The sequence below is a fragment of the Epinephelus lanceolatus genome, chromosome 10, assembly GCF_041903045.1.
Source record: "Epinephelus lanceolatus isolate andai-2023 chromosome 10, ASM4190304v1, whole genome shotgun sequence".
NCBI classification, from domain to species: Eukaryota; Metazoa; Chordata; class Actinopteri; order Perciformes; family Serranidae; genus Epinephelus; species Epinephelus lanceolatus.
The window spans coordinates 12,633,946-12,652,229 of NC_135743.1; the positions used below are offsets into that span (position 1 = coordinate 12,633,946).

The 18,284-nt window shown below is 39.5% G+C and overlaps 2 protein-coding genes across 4 annotated transcripts in view; both read left to right on the plus strand.

The window, feature by feature from the left end:
- The first annotated feature begins 3,087 nt into the window (after positions 1–3,087).
- them4 (thioesterase superfamily member 4) lies at positions 3,088–11,627 on the plus strand. Its single transcript, XM_033641025.2, has 5 exons — positions 3,088–3,368; positions 4,021–4,183; positions 5,293–5,403; positions 5,802–5,926; positions 11,602–11,627. Exons 1-5 carry the CDS (start codon positions 3,248–3,250, stop codon positions 11,625–11,627), a joined length of 546 nt encoding a protein of 181 aa, XP_033496916.2. The 5' UTR covers positions 3,088–3,247.
- Positions 11,628–12,020: 393 nt separating this feature from the next.
- rorc (RAR-related orphan receptor C) overlaps positions 12,021–18,284 on the plus strand; it is a 29,153-nt gene continuing 22,889 nt past the window's right edge. For 2 of the 3 annotated variants that reach the window (XM_033639758.2, XM_078171540.1), the window contains exons 1-2: positions 12,021–12,279; positions 12,379–12,480. In XM_033639758.2, the coding sequence (XP_033495649.2) occupies positions 12,429–12,480 (52 nt within the window). In that variant the 5' untranslated portion in view covers positions 12,021–12,279; positions 12,379–12,428. Of the gene's footprint in view, positions 12,280–12,354; positions 12,481–18,284 lie in introns of all 3 variants that reach the window. The other variant, XM_033639759.2, reaches the window with a different exon arrangement.

The following is an 18,284-nucleotide window of genomic DNA, read 5'->3' on the forward strand; positions in this document are numbered from 1 at the left end:
AGAAAAAAACAGAAGAAAAAAATATCTCGAAAAACAGAAAAAAATTACCACGAAAAACAGGGAAAATTACTCAGAAAAAAAGAAGAAAAAAAATTACCATGAAAAACAGAAAAAAATCACAAAAAAAGAAAAAAAACACCCCCAAAAACAGAAAAAAAATTACCACGAAAAACAGGGAAAAAAATACTCAGAAAAACAGAAAATATTACTCAGAAAAACAGAAAAATAAATAAATTACTCCAAAAAACAGAAAAAATTACTCAGAAAAACAGGGCTTTTTTTATTTGTCAAGTGAATGCAATAGCTTCCGTAAATGGTGACTACATGTAGATGCAGATTTGCTGTTTGTACACAAGGTGGCGCACTAGAACAGGAGGACAGGTAATAAGGTACAGGTGATGAGCAACCATGTGAAGCGTGGCAGCATGAAGAGTTTGTAGCTCTTTGAAACTGAAATTGATAAATGGAAACTTACCATTGACAGACACTGAACTGTTGAATGGACACCTACCTGAGATGAATTATGGACTTGCAGTGTTGTACCTGTGTAAAAGTCAGCACATGTTAAGATAAATAGGTCACTGCACTCAAAGAAACCTGACAAATTGGACATTGGTTTACTCTTGTTGCCCAGAACGCTTGTCCGAATAAGTTCTCCCTGTTCTCCCTCACAAAATAAAATTAATACTTGGAAAATGTAGCAACAGTATTACTCCCTATATGTTATTATGTTATGTTTTTTTTTTTACCTACCAGAGTCTCCTATTATAGAAGGATTGGCAAGATATTTTTGAGCTGCGCATTTCTTGCTTTCCGTCAGCCATCTTGGTTTTCAAAGGTTTGTGTTGCACTGACAACACCTGGCCAGTGGGTGGCAGTGTATGGCATGACGCGCAAAGGTTCACTCACGTGACTTAAATGCAACCATAGCATCAAAACCCATGCATATACAAGAAAATGGCTTTTAAACAGATGTTCACTGCAGTGGCCACTATGCATGAAAGGGTTAAATGTAACGTTTTTGATTGAAAGACTCTACAAGATTAATACATCTCAACTAAAATAATTTCATATTGCATAGGTAGTTTAGTGTTTTGGACTGAGAAAACAATTTTATGATCTTTTGCCCAACTCCAGACAAAATTCAGTCTCCCTCCTGGTCACATTTCCTCTCATCAGAGACATCTACTACTCCCATTCGGGAGTGGGTTGTTATCTGCCATAATACCTAAAGAAGGTGGCGTTAGGGCTCCGCCTGTTGCTTGGGTTGCAAGTCATAAACAAAACGGTTGACAGCCGCTGATGTGCTGAGCAGTCACCGGTAAACTGTGCATCACTTCAGACGACTATTTTCTTTTGGAGACAGCTGACACCATCAGTTATCTTTAAATACAACCAACTGTCAGAATTAGCTTCTATGCAGGCTTTTCCTCCATCATCATCATCACCATCATTTAAAACTGTTACCTTACAAATGGCAAGGAGCCTCGGTCGTATATTCAGGGGCTTTCAACGCCTAGGCTCACTTTCATCCTCCCAGACTCAACTCATCCACCCTCCTCCTCCCAGGTTTTCAGTCAGGACCACCTCTGTACGGACCGTGGTGGTAGGTAACCTGTGACAAAGACTGGTGACCGGGTTATTAAATGGTTAAAGGGAACAGGGTTTCATCTGTGTGCGCTGGGAACTCAGTGTCCTCTCACTCCTTCCAGATGTTGATCAGTTCAGTGATGGGTGTAGGTAGCCTGTGATTCATTCTCACACCTAGTCCCATTTAAATACTGAAAAAAAAGTAATTAAATTTCAGTTACTGATCAAAATGTCGGTGATTACAATTTGGTGACATAAGTTTATTATGTAGAATTTAAAAAAGCCTAGTCCCGATTAAATGCTGACACATTTTGACAAATAAACACCTGTCTCAATTGGGCGTCTGGTCTGGTTGCCAAGCAGTTCTGTTTTTTTAATAGAAAAAAAATGGGTTGTTGGCTACCACAAATTATGTGTCTATTCCTCAATTACCCTGTAGGTTCTTCATACTCCTTTACTTCATAGGGGTTCCTCAGATAAAAATAATCTAATGGGTTTTTCTTATAAAAATAAAAATCCAAGTTGCCAGTATTAACTGAATAAAGTGGTGTATGCTGGGTGCTGTAATCCTCGATTGACGCTACTGTCTCTCTCCAAAGCCTGTCAGAGCTAGATCAAATGAACGATTCATGATTGATATATTATCCAAAGCCAAAGGTCTAAATAAACAATTCGTCAGTACATCATCTGTATTGGCCAATATCGGCTTTAAAATGAATCGCCCAATGTCCTTTTCCTTATTTTGCACGATTAATGAATATTCTATACATTGAAAAGCATTTTATGCCATGTCTCCATCTGCTGGTGGGCCATGACAATAAGAATATGCATCTTAATATAATGTTAATGCCACTACAGACGAGACTTGATGATCACTAAAATTAGGGAAAAAAGTGGATATATCGATAGCGGTATTGCTTATCAGCCAAATGATTATTGGCATACTGGATATAGGCAAAAAATCTAATATCGTGCATCCCCAGGCATCTTATATTGCCATATTGGGTTATTGGTGAAACACCTAATTGAAGTTTAAAGTTCCACTGCTTGTCACACACCTGAGTGTGTGAAATTTGTTCTCCGCATTTGACCCACCCCCTGAGGGAGCGGTGAGCAGCAGCGGTGCCGCGCTCGGGAATCATGTGGTGATCTAACCCCCCAATTCCAACCCCTGATGCTGAGTGCCAAGCAGGGAGGCAATGGGTCCCATTATTATAGTCTTTGGTATGACCCGGCTGGGGATCGAACCCACAACCTCCCAGTCGCAGGGCGGACACTCTACCACTAGGCCACTGAGCTGCAATCCAAAGTAACAGTTAATGATATTCAGTTTTGACTGGCAGCAAGAGACAGATATCTCTTGAACGTTGTGAAATTATTACTTCTCTGTCTCTGTTGACCTAAGATGACTGAATACTACAGGTGTCACAAAGCAGACAGATTTTGACATTCCCAGAGATATGGAAGGATTAAAAGGACAGAGACATGCCCTGTCATAACACAGCCAACACCGTCCCACTGCAAACTTTGCCCAAAGCCTTTAAGACCCAGACTAGACTGAGGCTGTGATGCATTCCTCTGTTAAGCAGGCACTGCTATTGCTCTTTTCCTCCACACCCAGGACTTCAGCTTGCCTAACTCGTCGTGGAGCTCAGAAATGATGCAGCTGTATGAGCATTACAACAGCCAGTGTGAGGTGGAGATGGAGGGAGGAGAGCAACAGAAAAGGCCTTGGCAGAAACTGCCAAGTTATAGCCGCCTCCCCGATTATCCTACAGGTGTGTTTCACAGCTTGTTCATTTTTTTGGCAGTAATCAAGGGGCCAAGCTTTGAGGGCTGCAACGTTTTGTTTCCGTTGTATTTTAACGAAACCAAGTGTACCAAGTATATGACCAGTGAAGCAATATGACTGGACATAAAGTGACAATGGTGAAAGGACCAAACCTCCATTTTTGTCCAGGCATCATAGAATTATGGTATTTAGTAAGCTTAAGCCACAATAAAGTATTTTTTCCATCACTTTATTAGATTTTTAATATACAAACATACACATGATAAATGAAAAAAAAAGAAATAAAATAATAATAAACATAAATAAATTTAAAAAATATATAAAATAAAATAAACATAAGTAAATTAAATATATATATATAAATGTTTCTCCTGTATTCATTTCATTTTATTTTATTGTATTCTATTTTATTTATTTAATTTCATTTCATTTCATTTCATTCTATTTCATTTTATTTTATTGTATTTCATTCTATCTAATTTAATTTAATTTTATTTTATTTCATTCTATTTAATTTAATTTAATTTAATTTTATTCTATTTATTTTATTCTATTCTGTTTTATTTTATTTCATTTTATTTCATCCTGGGGTGCTCTGTTAGCTGCTAACACTTCCCTTGTGTGTTTTTTCCCATCAGGTGGAGTGTATCTTAGTGAGATGATCCAGTCGAAAGCTTGTTTTTTCACCCGTAACATCACAGACCCAGGGGCTGCGTTTGAGTACGCTATGTTTATTAACATTAAGGAGCAGAAGTGTGTGTGCATTTTCCAGGCTGGACCACTGTTGGAGGGGGCACCAGGGTGAGATAACTGTTCATGTTGCTAAAGTTTCTGTATGGATGTAGGGCCGCAGTTAAAGATTATTTGTTGTTTGCTTTATAAAATGTATGCTGTATTTTTATCCCTGCCAGCTGTAGGCCTGAAAAGGATAATGTATTTGGGCATGTGTGTGTAAGTGTGTATACATTTCTGCCCAAAGCTAATCTCTCATTCTAATAGACCAATCAGCCTCATTTATTGATGTATGCTCAGGGATCTCTTGTGGTTGCAATAAATGATAAATGTTGAAAACCTGTTTTACTGACCGTTTCATACCATACCTCCCTCCTCACTCCTTTTAACCAGCTTGCAGGGGCCGCAAGTTTTCTGGAAATCAACTCAGCTAAAACAACAAGCCTCACTGTCTGTTGCAGGCCACATTTTGACCTTCACTGTTTGGCCTTCAAAGTTTGGTTTCATTGTGAACCAGAGCATCTGCAGTATACCCAATATGTTATAATCCACTGAAGTTAGGCACGTTACAAGATGAATGAGCCCCTGTTATGTTATCTTTGCTGCCATCTTGACTGAAAGGGAGAAGGGAGGGACACAGCTACGGCCTGACACCCAGAGTGTCCTGCCCAGTTTTGTGGACATGCAGATTTTGTTGATTTGGTCATTTTTCGTTTTTATTTGTGCTTCTACACTAAGTAAGCAGGCTTCTTTCTTTTTAAAAAAATCTATTTTAAATGTGTTTATTGTTTAGTGTCATGCTTTGTTGCGCTGTAGCCTCCAGACAAAGTTTGATACTGGTAAAATTCCAGCTATGAACGACATGGATCAAAGATTTCTGTCTAAAAAAATCTTAATCTTCATAATAATATTGTATCTATATTTGACACACAGTGCCTGTTAGCAGAAAATCCTATCTGCTCTATGCAGTGTATCATGGCTCTGTCAAAAATAGTCAAAGTATATATTTTTATTAGCCTCTGGGATGCTGGTTGTCAGCTAAATGCCCAAAAAGTAAATAATAAATTAAGTAAAAGAATGATCTCGAAAAGGGCCTCAAACTTTACAAAACTACACTTTTAAACATTGGATTTTACACGTGTACATTTACATGATTTTACATGTGTGTGTGTTTCCAGACATGTCCATGGGGGGGCAATAGCCGCTGTGATTGATACTGTGATTGCGGCTCATGCTGCTGTCCACTGTGGACCTGTTATGACTGCCAACTTCAACATCAACTATCGCAGGTACACATATTATATATTTTTAGACTCATGCAGCTAGTAATTTGTTGTGTAAAAAAAATAGTATTCTTTGTTATTCATAGTCCAGCAGAATTAATGTATCTGTAATGTTTAAATATTCACCATAATGTAAAATACTTTACCAGAGATACAATGTTTTAATGGATATTAATGACAGACAATAGTTTTCTGTCCTTTTTGAAGACCCTTGCGTCCAAAATACCTTCTATCCAGAATCATATGGTGTTAATACTGAAGGTACTCGGGATGTTAATCAGGGTCTGTGTGTCTGGGTAGCCTAATTTATTCATGTGGAGCATATTTTGTATGTACTGTATGTAGTGTATGTAGTTATCATCCACAGTCTGTTTGCCCTGGTAAACACTTGTCTTTGTCCCCAGCCCCATCCCACTGGGAAGCACCGTGTTGCTTGAATCTTGTGTGGATAAGAAGGAGGGCAGAAAAATCTTTCTCTCATGTAAAGTGACGAGCACCGACGGCTCCAAAGTGCACACAGAAACAACAGGTACACTTTTATACACACAACTTGTCTGATGGGAAATGTTAGTGTGAAAGTTTGAGGCAGGTTGCACCTCTGCTCTTTGATATCTGATGTCTTGCATGCATTTTGTGCAGCACTGTTCCTGACAATCAATGCCAGCAACCTCGTGCAGGGAGTAAGACACAAACACGGCAGCCTACCACCTGAGGCCACAACGAGTGAGTGAATGTGTGTTGCGAAGTTTAAGTACCAAGTAATCATAAATAGCTGCACAAACGTATTAATGAATTCCCATATAGACCTCTTAGTAATGTTGACAGGCTAATTTAGATTTAATAGGCTGTGTTACTTACATCATAAGGCTCAAATATGTTTTGTAGCCCCAGACTGATGTTGTTCTTTTGTTTTTTATGTGTTTTCTTGTCCAAAAATCTTTTGACATTAGCTGAAATAGGCGATGTGATTAATTTGAGATGATGAATGAAGAATGTCATGTGCTTCTTTTCGTCTTTCTGTAATAAATGCACTTATTGCACAAGCTTAAGGAGCTGACAGGATCCAATGTCACTGGAGTTACACCTTGTATGATTCCATGTGACAAAATAAATGATTGATTGATTGATAGAGGATTAGAGTGGTTGGTTTTAGCTGCAACTTGTTTGCTTGTTCTCAGCTAACAAAACTGAGTTTCAGGCCTCTTACTTGCACATTTTCTGGTGTAGGTTGCTAACTGTTATCCCGCTATGTGGTGGATGTGGTTACATCTAAATATGAGGTGTGGATTTGCATGCTCTGAGAATTTCACGACTTAAAACAGAGACGCAAGGGGTTCAAACCCAAAATCATCTTTTTCATAGGCTGGCTTGTCTCACAGAGATGACTGAGGCGTGCCACAAAATGCCATTAAAAGTAACGCAGTCCACATCACATAGATCATTGCTGGTTTTGTAGCTACTGCAGACCACAATGCGGAAAAAGACCTTAAAGCACATAGAGCACTATTTGGGGTTATAAACATTGTGTGCTGACTATAAAGTCATTGCTTTGTATGATTGTTATTTTGCACTTTAAAGCATCTGAATGTCAATTTAATGTTTAACAGAAATTTGCCATGTTTTATGGGGATCAGTGTAGATTGTAAATGTACTCAATGATGCAATAAATTTCTATTGACAGAGAAAGCAGAGTGTTTCTGAGTTTTTCTTCTTGCACAGCTGTTTTCATAGTGCACCAGGATGTATTGAGCTCAAGCTCCTGATGCTCAACCCCCAAATACTTCCCAATGTGGCTGTGTTTACAAAAAGTAAAGGCATCTAAAATAAGTTAACTTTGGGACTAGGTAAAAATGACATAAATTGAATTACACTAGTTTTATCAACAGCAAACATGCCTTACTGAATAGTGCCTGACAGCTGCGTATCACCGCCCCATCCAAGGCTATGACTCTGTTGGTCAAAACATAGTGTTAGGGGGCAAACATACTCACTCAGAGGCCATCTGTCATCTCAGCCCTGCTGGTCTTGGTTGCCTTTTTTAGTTTATTGCCAATGCATTCACACACTTCATTTAAACTCGACAGAAACAGAACAAAATTCACTAAAACCATCGTAGTTAGTCAGTCCACTGTTGCAACTATCACCAACTCTGGTTTGGTTGAAATAAACTCCTTAATTCACTGAGTAAGATGTGAAATACTGTCTCTACATGCTGTATTTCCTCACTGTCTCTCAGCTGATGACAGAGCAGCAGCTCTCACTCGTTCTTTTGAGGCAGAAGAAAAATAAAATAACAAAAATCGCACTCAGCAGCTGTGGAACAAACATAAGACTATAAAATACTGTAAAACTTAGTTAGTCCCATTTAAACACCTAGTCCCTTTCACTAGCCCAGTGTGGGCTAGGGTGGTTAGCGCTGTCACCTCACAGCAAGAGTGTTCTGGGCTTTCTCCGGGTACTCCGGCCTCCTCCTCCTCCCACAGTCCAAAGACATGCAGGTTGGGGATAGGTCAATTGGTGACTCTAAATTGTCTGTAGGATAAGCGCTTATGAAAATGGATGGATGGATGGATGAAAGTGTTACTGTATTCATGCAGCACTGAATGAGAAAGATGATCTGTGAAAGAAATTACATTCCTCGACCTATTCTATAGCCATGTGGCCCTTCTAATGGCCTTACCGCATGTGAACGAAAACAACCGATCAGAGCGGATCAGTCTCTAAAGCAGCTGCCAGTTATGTCAGTCACTGCTCATTAACTGTGGTCAAACTGTCAAACCAGACAGCGCTGATCAAATATGAATCAAGATTATGTTACTGCTTTGCTTATTTCTTGCCTCAAATGTTTGTTTCTGGCGTAAAATGAGAAAGTAGGTCCAGCTGGTGTGTGGTACTCTGCACTTTGGTCAGGTGTATCCCACATGGCAGTCGGGTTACAAACTTTTTCATTTTACAGGTAAACAGCATAGGTTTCTAAAAACATTTGAGGTGAGAAATAGGTAACACGGTCACAGAAATTTGGTTCATATTTGATCTGACTGACTGTCATGGTCTGACAGTTTGACTGCAGTTCATGAGCAGTGATTGACATGACTGGCAGCTGCGTTATAGAATCCTCAGCTCTGATTGGTTGCTTTTGGTGTGCCATGCTCAGTTCTGGTGAATGCTATTGGAGGCAGTAGGAAGAAGAGCAGGGACATGATTTTTTTTTTTACAGACTATCTCTCTCATGTACCTCTTCCAGAAAATAATGGCAGTTACAGCAACTGTGACTCATAAAAGTTACCAACTGTAGCTTTAATACTTCCATGTTACTGATAATTCAGAACACAGTGACGTCTAGTGTTAATGTTCATCAGTCAAGGTGATTAATTCTGCTGGACTCCAACAAAATATTAAAAAACAGGCTTATAATGCATCTTATTAATGTTTCCTGTTGTTTTAAGGCGCTGCTTGTTATATCTGTGATTTATATCTGATAAAATCCACTGATCTATTTGACATACAGCTTATAATACTCTCTTAATATCACCTTTGTGCATTTTTTAAGTAAATGGCCGATAAGCTTTAACCTAAAAACTGATGTGACAGTTAAAGAGTAAATTCCTGTTGCATTCATTTAAAACACAGCAAAGTGTTGCTTATTAGCAGGTGTTACTGAGTGAGTTCTTGTCTAGCAGTTAATTATTGGTTACAGGTCTCCAAACCCTGCTCACATTTACTACAGTTCTCACACAGTTTGGTCTGATGTGTGGTTTCTGAGTGTATGGGCTCATCACAGCTCAGGCCTGGTGGTCTTCTGAGGGCCCCACACATATTTAACCTCAGCGAGGTGCAGATGGAAATACTACTTTAGTTTCTCAAAACTTGCTGGTGTGTGTGTATGTGTGTGTGTGTGTGTGTGTGTGTACTGGGGAGGTGGTTGCAGGACACCAGCAGTTTTTCTTTTCCCCTGAAGAGTCATGTGGTCAAGTTGGCTTTGAGGAAGCAGGTGGGGGAGGGTGGGTAGGCAAAGCCGGGGCAGTTGTTTTCAGCTGTCAGTTAAAACCACCTGCAACAAGCTCCAAAGCTCCAATGCATCACTTCCAGAACTAATTTTCACTTTAGATATTAACTTAAAAGTGCAACTTCCTCTAGAAACAAGTGGTTCCCGACCTTGTTCCTTAAAGCAGGGGTGTCACACTCATTTTAGTTCACAGGCCACATGTAGTCCGAGTCAATCGCAGGTGGACTGGACCAGTAAAACCATTGCCTAATATCCTATAAATAACAAACACCACCAATTTTTTTGTTTTTTTCTTTTTTGTTTTTGTTTAAAGAACCACATTTTAAAAATGCTCATCCATTTAGAAAGCAGATGACAAAGACAGATGACTTTGTGAAGCACTTTGTAACCTTGTTTAGATAAATAAATATTATAATTATTATAATTATTATTATTATAAGTTGGTGTTTCCTTGTCTTTGACACTTGCTTATTCTTCTGTAGGATCTTTGGTTGTTTTAACAGTCTACTTTTCTAATGCAGGACAAGGCTGTTTGTGATTATGGCTTTTTATTCATTATGTGGCATACGTCATGTGACAAGCATTACTAGCATAGTATGCTACACAAACCAGCCCTCAACATTGTTATTAAAATAACTCGGCTGACTTTTGGGTTTCACATAGAACACAAACAGCAATCTTGTGGGTGAAAGTCCGGAGTTTTTTGACCAATCCACCTGCCCTGCATCTCACCCTATGTGTCAAAAACAGGTACTTTTAGTGGACGTAAATGACTATGCACAATTGACCCTTTGCTAAGTCCTGCCCCCAGACGCAGACTGGCCAATCATAATGTAGCATGGGGCCGGCTCAGACCAACCGACAACAACACAGCCGTATGCCATTGACTCTAATGCAGTCGTTTCAGATTTCCTTCATGTTCAGGCTGGTTTTGTGGATTTGGAGCTAAATGTTGTGCCTGGGGCACGTCGTGTATTAATGATACTCGTTACCTGGAGAGGTTGGAAAAAGATATATGTTTCTTCCCTGTTCCAAAACCAAAATCAAGCCCTGAAAAGTGTAGGGTTAGCTAGCTAGCTACTGAAGATATAGCCTACTGAATGTATACACATGCTGCTTTTGCTTTTTAATGATTATAACAGTGAAACAAAGACTGACCCTGCTATACAGGAACCAGTGAAGGGAAGCAGGGAAACTTTGCTGATATTCAACCAGCTGTGTATCATCGTCATGGTGTGATGATGTTGTGGCACGGGGCTAAGCCAAACATTGTTCATCTGCACACACTGCGATGCCACACAGCTGGTTCAATATCAGCAAAGTTTCCCTTTATATTCATTGTCTTGTGTGGCGATCAGCAGTGATGTGGTGGTTCACTTTTACACTGTGACCTGTAGCCTATAGTTGGGCTTTAGCTTCTAACTATCTTTGTCTTTTTAACCTGTTGTTGCTGCTGAGTCAGTTTGACATCCTGGATATATCCTTCAAACACAGACTGTAGACCCCTCTGTCTGCTTCTCTCTGGAATCACTCTTTCATTTCTCCAAAAATGTGATAATATTTCTTCAGGGAGTGCAGTTAGTTACAGTGTGAGCTCAGTGCTTACTCCAACATATTGTCAGACCATCACAAAGGGGCAGGGCTTAGGGAAAAGTCAATTGCCCCAAGTGGTTACATTGCAGCCTGTTTCGCTGCAGCGGTCTCACTCAATGCTGGACCAGTTTCAAAAGCTGTTGTTGCCATTAGTCACTTGGGCACATGAAAAAATAGCATCCAGGTTGAAAACACTTAAGTATCAGCTTTAATTGATCACACATACTGTACCTTTTTTTTAAATGCTAAAAACTGGTGTTGTATGTTGAGGTGGAAGTACATATCAATTCATCATATTTTAAGAGGTTTAATCTGTAAAATATTAATCTGCAAACTTACTCCAGCTGTCAGATAGATGTGATGGAATAAATGTGGACAAGTAGAAGAATAAAGGAAGAACACCTCAACATTGTACTTATTGTACAAGTACACTACCTGTACAAGTACACTACCTGAGTAAATGTAGTCAGTTACATTCCGCCACTGACAGGCTGTAGCATGTGTGTCTGGAGCCAGTGTTAGCACTATGTCTTAAAGGAGCATTGACACAATGATGTAAACCGAGAAGACATATCGATTATTCATCGTTTTCTTTGTGTCTGCAGTCGTTTTCCTATCGCACATAAAATGAGGCAGCCTTCTGCATATCCTACCATTATCAAAACAACCCCCCTGCATGTTATATTGCATGCACAGAGCCCTGCAGGTGGTTTTAACAAGTCACTAGAATAATACCATCATATGAAGAGGGACTTTATGGAATTTAATATTCATTTTAGATGTGAGTGTGAAGTAAAAGGCCAAACCTGCAGTGGATTTTAATGTCTCCTCAGTGCGTTGTATTTTCTCGATTAGTGTGGCGGAAATTTGTGGCAGCAACATGGGATTATATTTCTCAACTGAGCACTACAAAGCAAAACCCGATCCGCTGCTATTACGTAACAGCCGGTGACATAACTCTCTCCAGCCTGGGACGGTCAGGGCGCACAGAGAGCTCATGGAGGGACGGGGGGGGGGGGGGAGACCGGGGCGCACGGCTTGTGAACGGCCGGCCGGTCCAGCTGCACTCTCTTCTCTCTGCTGCTGCTGCCTCGGGGGGAATTAAATTATTTCAAAACAAGAGGAGGTGTACTGTTGAACAAAAGGGAGGCTGACAGAGAGAGAGGGGGCGAGAGATGATGACGACCGAGTTTTGGGACCCGCTGTAAGGACAGGAAGGAGGCGAGATGGCAGTGCATGTTTTCAAATGCCTGCGCCGGCCCGGGCGCTAGAAGAACCAACAGGTAGTATGAGCTCCAGTTTGGTCATGTCTGTGTCAAATGGCGGCAGGTGGAGTTTATAACCGACTGACTTGGCAGGGGTTTGTGGTTTGTGTGTGTGAGTGAGAGGTGTGTGAGTGTGTAGGGCCGCCCCGTGTTTTGAGAGGAGAGTTATGGAATATGAGGAGCCCGACGTGCCCCCCGCTGACAGCCCCATCAAAAGAGGTAAGAGGATCCATCCCTGAGGTTTTATCCTGCAGCATGTGTGGCCCGATGCCTCTGCAAGTGGCATGCAAGGGTGCAGGGGTTGTTTCAACATCAACAACATCAACACATCAACAAATTCTGAGCATTAAACAATTAATTTCCTGCATCTTAGTATTTTTTTTGCATTCATTTACAATAGAAATCACTTTAAGTTCCCCTGTGTCCCCTGAAATCCACACCTGTGGTGGCATGCAGCTTGTTTTACCAACCTACAGCTGATTTTTAGTCTTATAGTAACATGCTTAAGTCTCTCTTTTACACACGTCTTATCTCCCAGCATGCCATGCTTTACCCACTCCCACCCACCTCCACCTCCTCCTCTCTACTCCTACTCTTTCTGCTCACCTTTCCTGCACAGGCTGTGTCTCTCTGCTTCTGTCTTGCCCGTCACAGTGTCTACTATTATCTCCTTTCCCTGCACTTTCATCCATCTTTACCCAATTAACCCTCCTCATCCCTCTCACTGGAGTGTGGTTAAGGTGCTGTGAGTGGGTAAGAATGGCAGTAAGCTGAAGTAATCCTCTGGGATTAGTTCTTATTTTTGCTTCTGGTTTTGGTCAGTGTGTTGCTATTCAGAGCCTCTGCCCAGCTAAAATCAAACTGTTGGCAGTCACTTGAGATAAGACACCTTGTCCCTCTGCCACAGAAACCCACTGCACACCTCTCCTACTGCTCTCATAGCATGGCAACATATATACAGTCTATGATGGCAACACAGTTTGGTGCATCAAGGATATGAACATCGTCGCTCATGTCTGATGGATGTGAAGTGTTGAGGGAAGAGAAAGGAAGTGTCTTTTTATACAGTCGTTGGACCGCAACTATACTATTTACTCACATAAGGATCACAGTTGAATAATACTCCATTATAATGCCTGCATTTTGAATTTTACTGAAATAGTTCACCAATGCTAGCGATAGCAAGCCTTGCAGATAGAGCTGGTTACCTTTCACCTCTGTTTCTTTACATAAATGCCTTATATTATGCATATGTGATGCCATTTGACATTAAAAGAAATGAACGATGATTAATTGTTTTAATAATTTTAAGGCAAGAAAGTCAGAGTAGAAACAAACAGATCTACACATCAAGTCCTCTTGTTACAACGGTGTTATTGCTAATGTTTCAAGCCAGCAGCTCTGCTTCAGACCTCTGATAGACAGAAAGTCACCTTTCTGTATATCTATTTGTTTCTGCTTTGCCAGATATTTCTCCGATTCACCACCAGCTCCATCAGACACTATGATGTGAATGTCATTTTTACTGTTTTTAAAGCAAAAAAGCAGAACATTAGCCTGTTCATCCTTCTTAAATGTGAGAATTTGACGCTTTTCTTTGTCATCATGATAAAATGACTAGTCTGGGATTTAGGCACTGCTGGTTGAATAAAGACCATTTGAAGCTGTCACCTTTAACCTGTCACCTGACATTTAATAATAAAACAATTGATGGATTATTCAAGAAAAATAATGAGCAGGTGAGGTGGCGATGAAAAAAATCGCTAGTCGCAGCCTTGATTTTATGTGTTACACAAATGAACACAAACACGGTGCAAACTGTCTTTTCTTTAGTGTCATGTTCAGTTTAAGTTGAAATAAAATTGAATTTTTTATATTAGACCACAGTTGTTATTATTAAATCAAATCAAATCAGGCTTTAATTGTCATCTCACCAAACATACAACAGTGCTTGCGGGGGGGTCGTTCCACTAAATTAATAAATACTAATACCATAAAACAGACATCAATTAAATACAAATAAAAAAGATAAATCACAAACTACAAGTCCAGTATGACACTCACACATCACACATCAGCAGTGACCATTTTCAGAAAAAGTGACAATAGGCATTTGGCATTTAAAGCAGTGCTGTGCAATGCTGTGCAGTGTGTATAAGGTGCATTCAACCTCACTGTCCTGCCTCAGGTCAGTCAGACTCATGCTGTGCAGCCAAACACTGCTCAAACCCAATCCTCACAAATGCTCCAAATATACCAAATAAAGTCTGAGTCATCATTTTAACAACCTTAAAGGCACATAGTGGGTAAGGGGTTAAAGATTTTAGTAAAACATCAACATCAGCTAATTTAACAGATACTGGAACTGCTGTAAGGGTGTTTCAATCTGGTTAAAGTGGAGTTTCAGTGTGGTTGTCGAGTTTTTCATTCTGCTGAGATGGCTCTTCTTAAGGTGATGAGTGTCTTGGTTTTAGTGGCTGTTGTGGGTGTCTATTCATTTTTCTCGAGTGCTTGGTTTGATTCTCAAGTACTGCTCCAAATTGCATTTCCTCCTGCTTGTATATGTGAAACTCTGCTCCCATTCAATATTGGATACAAACTGTCTGTGGTGTTCCTCAGGGATCTGTTGTGGGTCCCTTCCTCTTCTCCATACTTTATGTTATTCGGCAGTCATTTGTTAACTTAATATTGGTGTTTGTTGTCACAATAGTATCACCCTTAAGCATCTCTCTGTAAACTAGAGCTGCAATGATTATTCGATTAGTTCTCAATTGACAGTAAACTGTCTATCTTTGATGTCTTCTTGGGCTTTAGGAAACCTTGATCGACGTTTTTCACCATTTTCGGACATTTTATAGATCAAACAGCTAATTAGTTGATCGACATATTAATCAACAATGAAAATCATTGATAGTTGCATTTGCTGTAAACCAAAGTGACATCAGGCTTCCGGCCTCTTCGGATGTCTTCGAATTAATAATTAATACAAATTAATTTATCAACCCAAAACACTTTCAGGTCTAAAATTCACGAACATTTTAGCCTTTCTTCTAATGTACTGTGAAACTCTTCAAAGTCATTTTTAAACATTTGGTCAGTCACATTTGGGCCAACATGTTCACAGTAAATAATAATGTATTGTTTTCTACAAACATTTTGTATTCACCTCACGATTGTGATTCCTGCTTTTATTTTGTCACACTTTTATTTTATCACACCAGTTAAAAAGACGAAGCATTTTGCCCCAAATTTTGTTTCCCCTCATTGACCACCATTGCTATAGTTTAAGATTGGCTCAAAATTATGCTTATTTTTTTCCTTTTATTTGTATTTTTTTGTTTGTTTGTTAGCAGTCAGTGCAAGATTTATGACTTCCTCATAATTTATGGAGCTCAACTGGCACAAAAGACTAAAGGCTAATTGCGCTTTTTAGTACCCTGACCCAACATCCAAACCTGCTTTATCACGCCTGCTTTAAATTTATACATATGTATTTTTGTTTCAATCATTCCATTTATCTTCATTTTCATTGTATATCATATTTTTTTCCCTTTTAGCACATTACTTTTTTATTTTGTGATTTGCTTATTTTTTTTATTCTGACCCTCACAGACTTATAACACCACCTGCCTCTGTGACTTCTTTTACACTACACACTCTATGTTACATTGGCACGAGGGTCGGAGAGTACTGGGAAGGTAATAAATTAAATATGTGTTATGTTTTGTATCTTTTCTGTACTGTTTGTCTCATGGTTTATATTCAGGCAAGTTGTCGGCCTACTCTTTGGGTTCAGTGGTCTTCAGTGCTGTTATGTAACACAGCAACTGTCACTTCAGCAGTCAGCTTAGATGTCAGAGTGTAGAGACGTTAGTGAGATTTTGACTGATGAGTTGTGTTGATGTTTGTGCCCCAGCCGGGTCATGTACGTGTACAGTGTGTGTGTGTGTGTGTGTGTGTGTGTACATGGTGGTGGGTTTCTGGCCTGGCTGACAGGTGTGTCTTGCTAAAAGTGTACATGCTGTGTCACATTTAATTTGTACAGAAGCCGATGTTTTCGATTGCATCAGATTTTTGTTTTTCTCACCACTAGCCACTGACCACAAACAGTTAATTCCACTCAGCGTGGAGATCACCTTTAATAAGTTCAAATCATCAATGCCACATTTCAGAAATAGAAGTAGCAGGGCCTGAAATTCAGCGTGTTGCAGCTGACTTTAAATCATTTCACCTGGCTCATTTCTGTTAAAAAAAGTGTGTGACTTACTGAAGAACAAAACCAATGAGCAGTTAATCTTCTAAGTTTGGTTGCCAGATTTAAAAAAAAACTTAAAAATGTTCTCAACATATTTTATGGAAGATTTTTTTGTGCATTTCTGTAACAAAAGAAGGACAATCAGTCTTTACACTCTCTGCTGAAACCACATTATTGCAGTGCTCATGTCACATTTTGACTTATAAAGTTTGGAAACATTTAAAACCCATCAAAGAGTTCAAAAAATCACTCTCAGTTTGGAAATGATGTTTTTATTTAGCTGTAAAAGTTCCTTTCAAAGTATGATTTCATTTAACTTAAATGTTTTCCATTTTATTTCGCGAACCCCTTCAAACGTTCACTCGGTTAGTGTTGAAATTTCTTTACATTTTCCGCGTGTGTGTGCAGTGCACTGCTCTGCTTTCATTCCATGCTTTCTGCTTATGAAGCAAAACTGATTTGATGAGGGGAGGAAAACAGTGAAAACCACAGAGGGCCTGATCTGGCGCCAGACAAAGACCGGCTAGCTCTACGTCTTCCATTGATACTAATCTCCACTCTGCCTTCAAACCTCTCTGTCTCACACACACAGACATGCATGCAACACCAGAAATAAACCCCCCTGGGTCAGAATCAACCCTTCGCGTGTTTACTCACACTCACTGCAATTCAGACTTTCTCACAATTGCGGTCACACAGGTTGACAAAAAAACAGAGGACCTATTGCTTCACAGACACCCACCTTCCTCTGCCTCTGCCTCTGTGTGTGTGTGTGTGTGTGTGTGTGTGTGTGGGGGGGGGGGGGTTGGTGGTGTGTGTGTGTGTGGGTGCCGAAGAGTCACACAAACTTAGGACGCACAACAGTGTAAATAGGAATCCTCTAATTCAACCTCCCTGTTCTCAGTAGGGCTTCTTATCTGTCCAAAGGCCTTCTTTTATACTGACAAAAAGTAGTGCGATCTGAAAACGCAGCGCCAAACCGCCATTAACAACGAGGAGTTTATCACAGCTGGATCTCTAACATGAAGCCCCGGGTTAGTCTCTGTCGCATTTCATGTTAGCTTCTTTTAATCCCATGTTTAAATGATGACCCTGTGTTTTTAATTTTTAGGGTTTCACACTGTTAGATGCTCATTTTTGGGTTTCATTTGAACACCGCAATGATTCACACTGTTGCATGATGTCTCCTTGTGAAGCTAACCTTGGTGCAGTGCAGGTTTCAGTGCTGGAAGACGTTTTCACATGGTAAACATAGCAAAAAGAAATCATATGTAAATATATTTAAAAAAAACAACAACATTATGACTAAAAGTCCTGTGTTTGAATTTCTACTTAAATAGCAGACGTATTGGCAACAAAATGTACTCCAAAAATAAAAGCACTAATCATACACAACACCCTCTCTCTCAATGTTATATTATATTATTGATCCATAATTATTGGTGCATTAACATGTAAGCTGTACTTCCATGTTGCATCTCTAAACTAAGAAAGATTTTTTTCCCGACAGCTTCTTATTGAACAGATTTTATGGTAATTTTATTTGATCAATTTGGTTTTCAAACACCTCTGTACTTTTATTAAACTTGCCTGTGCTTTTATTTATCTTATTTTATTCCACACTAAAAAAAAAAAACCTTTTTATTTTTGTTATCTTTTGCTTGTTTGAATAACATTTGATAAGGTGCTATATAAATACTTGCCTGTCTTATCAAGTAAAGTACAAATATGCAAAAACTGTACTTGAGTGTAAATGTACTGAGCTATT

Excerpts from the sequence above, each read along its gene's own strand:
- them4 (XM_033641025.2), top strand. The coding sequence starts at position 3,248 with ATGATGCAGCTGTATGAGCATTACAACAGCCAGTGTGAGGTGGAGATG. Across the intron at positions 4,184-5,292 it reads CTGTTGGAGGGGGCACCAGG|ACATGTCCATGGGGGGGCAA; the intron begins GTGAGATAACTG and ends GTGTGTTTCCAG. Across the intron at positions 5,404-5,801 it reads TTCAACATCAACTATCGCAG|CCCCATCCCACTGGGAAGCA; the intron begins GTACACATATTA and ends CTTTGTCCCCAG.